General features: G+C 34.3%; 1 protein-coding gene across 1 annotated transcript; it reads left to right on the forward strand.

Moving 5' to 3' along the window:
* Positions 1-1,799: 1,799 nt before the first annotated feature.
* LOC146729586 (uncharacterized) lies at positions 1,800-3,530 on the forward strand. The gene is made up of 3 exons (XM_085495408.1): positions 1,800-1,839; positions 2,400-2,710; positions 3,141-3,530. Exons 1-3 carry the CDS (start codon positions 1,800-1,802, stop codon positions 3,243-3,245), a joined length of 456 nt encoding a protein of 151 aa, XP_085351534.1. The 3' UTR covers positions 3,246-3,530.
* Positions 3,531-3,829: the final 299 nt, after the last annotated feature.

Below are 3,829 nucleotides of genomic sequence, written 5' to 3' on the forward strand. Positions count from 1 at the left end.
CATGATATGCCTTGTCTCAACTAAGGCCGAAAGACTTTGCACGCCGTCGCTCTAATACAGTGGTTGGTGTACACTCGGCACAAATCTGCAGCTTTCGAAATGACCTTCATCATCTCCTGTAATTTATTCACCCATAGTGAAGAATTGCAATACCATATATCGTCGTCGAATCCTGCGTTGTCCCGTGTTTTTTGAAACAGATGACAATTACCCGGGTGCACTGCAATTTTGTCAGCTGCCGCTACCGGACACCGGTTGTTATTAGTGGCAAACTGGCATACATTTTTGCCTGTGACTCATAGTTTTTTTGCATTTTTATGTCATTAAATCCCTCAATTATATCTTGTACTTAAAGATCATGTTTTCTTTGTTGGAAGTTCGCAATCCGTCTCAAAGTAACAGCACTGAGAACATTGCGTTCTGGCGTTCGTGTCGGCACCTCACGGTGTTAAGGGACGGTGGTTTAGGTTTGTGTGGCGAACGACAATCACCCAACGACCGACGCTCACAAATTGGATCCCACCATTAACAAAAAGCAATATTATAGTTATATAACTTTTCAGATGTTTTTAATTCAGTATTCTTTTCAATATTCTTCTAAAATTCAACCACTATATTTACCTAAAAATCAAATAATACCGGTTTTATGCATTTTCGTATTAAATCTGTAGTCAATTCATGTTCCAGGGCCACTTGGTTTAGCCGTGCATTATCAGCCAATATACCATGGATTGCATATGCAAATTTTGTGTTTGGACCAATCAAATCAATGGATTAACACCATCAATATACTGGTATAATATAATATACAATATATAATGCTGTATATTTAATATCGGGTGATATTACGTCAATATATGATAGTGTATTTTCAATATGAACATGAAAGTTCAATATATGACGGTTTTCGAAAGCGAAAAAAGCTTTATTTTGTTCATTTAAAGCTCTGAATTGTTTACGCCCTCTATCCCACTGAACCTATTTTAAGGTCTTTGATACTACCAACACTAACGTATAGGGCGGACATCTCTGGTTTTAGAGAGTGTAAATATCTAGAACGAGTCCAATGTCTTTACCTGTAGAATGTTCCTTGGTGTTTCATATAGATCACCAAATAGTAGTATTCTAGGAGAATGTGCGAGATATCCGATCTATCTGTACTCAGCGAAACGCTGCATTAAATATTGGGCAAAATTAATTTCCATGCCAAATCAGAACAAAACACACCTGGATCAGTGACATCCAAAACTTACTTTCAATTTGTAATATGAATGATGCACACGAAGTTGGAAATGTTAATGTGTTTATAAATTCATTTGTGGAACAGTATCTTTCCTTGTTATGGCGGGCTGACTTGTGTACTTTAGACAAGTAAGATACTTACTGCCAATTTAAAACTACTATAGAACCAGAAAGATAATTGTTTACTGTTCATATTCGAACCCATATGCAATCACTAACTCGGCTACGATGTTCATCACATTGTTTACGAATTGAAAAAGACAGGTCATCTAGAAAGAGATCAACGTACATGCGAGTTTTGCAATATGAATTCTATTGAAAACTAGTTCCATTTTATATTAGTTTGTATTTTTTAGAACCACATTAGATGTCTTTATATCCCACACTACTACTGCACCCCACCAACTGTAAATACATTTCTCGAATTACTTAAAACTCAAAATGATTTACTACTACAGCGTTTAGCTGCGTTTGTATTTAATGCTATGAAACTTAGGAGGGAAGCCGCTGAAATACTGTAAATAATTTAAATATTTTGTATTTACTGTTTTGGGCCGATGGCCATGTATCAGTTAATAAAGATCCTACTGAGAAAGGGTAATATGACAGTTTTCATTTAATGTACAACTCCATTGTTGTTCAAATAATGACTTTTGCTACTCTTTAGAAAAGATTCTACTCGAACAGCTTCGTAGACTGCTTTTTACTATGATAAGATACTGAACGATCCCCAATGACAACATCAATATTGGATAGTCCAGTTCGATGAATGTTTGGCCCTAGAAGTGTTATTGAATGGTATATGACATATCAATACTGTGCTAAATGTGATATTAAGATATTGAAAGTAAAAAAAAACCTGTATTACTACAATGACTCACAAAACGAATCGCATATTTTGTCAGAATACAATCATGATCTACTGAATAGACACCGTCATATATAGACATACGAATATGGCAGGAGGTCGACACACGAATATGTAATGCGCAAATCCGATTGGCTGTCATGGTCATGAGGTATAATAATATATATTGATCTATCATATATGAAAGTAGTACTTTCATGTATTGAAAAAGTAACCACATAAAATACTATTATTTATAGATATATTTAATTCAATATTGCGATTGCGAATATATGTATTTTTCACACAGGAACCTTTTTACGCACAATCAGCAAACCGACAAAACACAGAAATAAAAGAGCGAAAGCTACGCTGACAACTTTATTGAAAGGAACTGGAAATTATTGTATAACATTTTATTATGTTATTGGTGCTAGAGACAGTGAAGTCATCCCGAATACAGGGGCTACCCTACGAGTATGCTCAATTCCAATTGTGAGAGGTCAACTTGAAGCTCCATGTAATACACTGTGGCGCATTGAAAGAGGCAAGGATACAGTGAAACATAACGGGGTATGGTTCAAGACATGGATTAATTTTTCAAGTTCATCTCATCAAAAGGTAGACAATATTCGATATATTCAATATACCTCAAAACTTAATCTAATTACTTACATTTATTCTGATGTCACAGATTCACAGATAAATTGTCTCTAAACTATAGCCACATTATCAGCGATTTCGACTGGAAACTGGAAGATATCAGATTCTTTGTGTGGTATATAAAACAACATAAATGTAGTGGTCATTATTCAGTTTGATGGCCTACAAAGAAACTTTGTCCATTGTTATACGAAGTTTTGTAAATAAAATAACCAGTATTTCTTAAGGTGAATGAATTGTGGAGGGTTTGTTTACTCAAAAGATATGCCGAGCGAACATTGGAAATGACAATCTCGAACACAATCGTCCAAATAATTGCCTAAGTAGCTATTACATCACCAACTTATGTATCTACCTATCTATCTATATATTCATTCATTCATTTTAGATTGTATTTGAAGCGACTCGTACGAATAATGTAGTGGACGGTACAATGGATTTTGGATTGGATGATATATCTATAACACCAAACCGATCACAGTGTTATGGCTGATACAACGTAAATCAGAAATGCTCCAAGGGATTATTTCACAGTCGGAGAACGTATAAGTGAAACATATTAATAATAAAGACTTTCATTGATCGTTTATAAACAATGGAGGGAGGGGGGTAAGTTATACAAAAGCAATGTCATGCAATTATTTCTATAACATAGAAATCTTCACCATATGCAGTTAATAATCTTTGAATGTATTATATGTCTGAGTGATAAAGAGTGATATATTCTAATTGTAGACGCCATTTTCAGTTATCCAATCAATAAAACTTGTAAGCAAAAGAGATTGTGTTTATGAAACTATTACACATTATTCTGTTTACAAACGTTGAATAAGTAAATGAACCCTCAAAAATATGATATTTTTGTGAATCAACACTTCAACATTCGACCACTCTTTAGTATAAGCTTACATGAACTGTCTATCTTATTAACATATCAGCTTATACTGCCATTCATTTCTACACGCTTAGAGTATTCGTATTGCACTCTACAATGTAAAGGTCCTGAATGCTTAATTGCTTCCAAACTGTCAATGGTCATTACATAAAAACGAATAACACAACGCAAGAATTAAATAA

The sequence above is a fragment of the Saccoglossus kowalevskii genome, chromosome 21 (assembly GCF_978046115.1).
Source record: "Saccoglossus kowalevskii chromosome 21, keSacKowa6.1, whole genome shotgun sequence".
NCBI lineage: Eukaryota > Metazoa > Hemichordata > Enteropneusta > Harrimaniidae > Saccoglossus > Saccoglossus kowalevskii.

Bases quoted from the DNA above. Each gene is read 5' to 3' on its own strand.
- LOC146729586 (XM_085495408.1), top strand. From the start codon at position 1,800: ATGGCCATGTATCAGTTAATAAAGATCCTACTGAGAAAGG. The intron at 1,840-2,399 runs GTAATATGACAG...TTTTTCACACAG, and splicing joins AAAGATCCTACTGAGAAAGG to GAACCTTTTTACGCACAATC. The intron at 2,711-3,140 runs GTAGACAATATT...CATTCATTTTAG, and splicing joins CAAGTTCATCTCATCAAAAG to ATTGTATTTGAAGCGACTCG.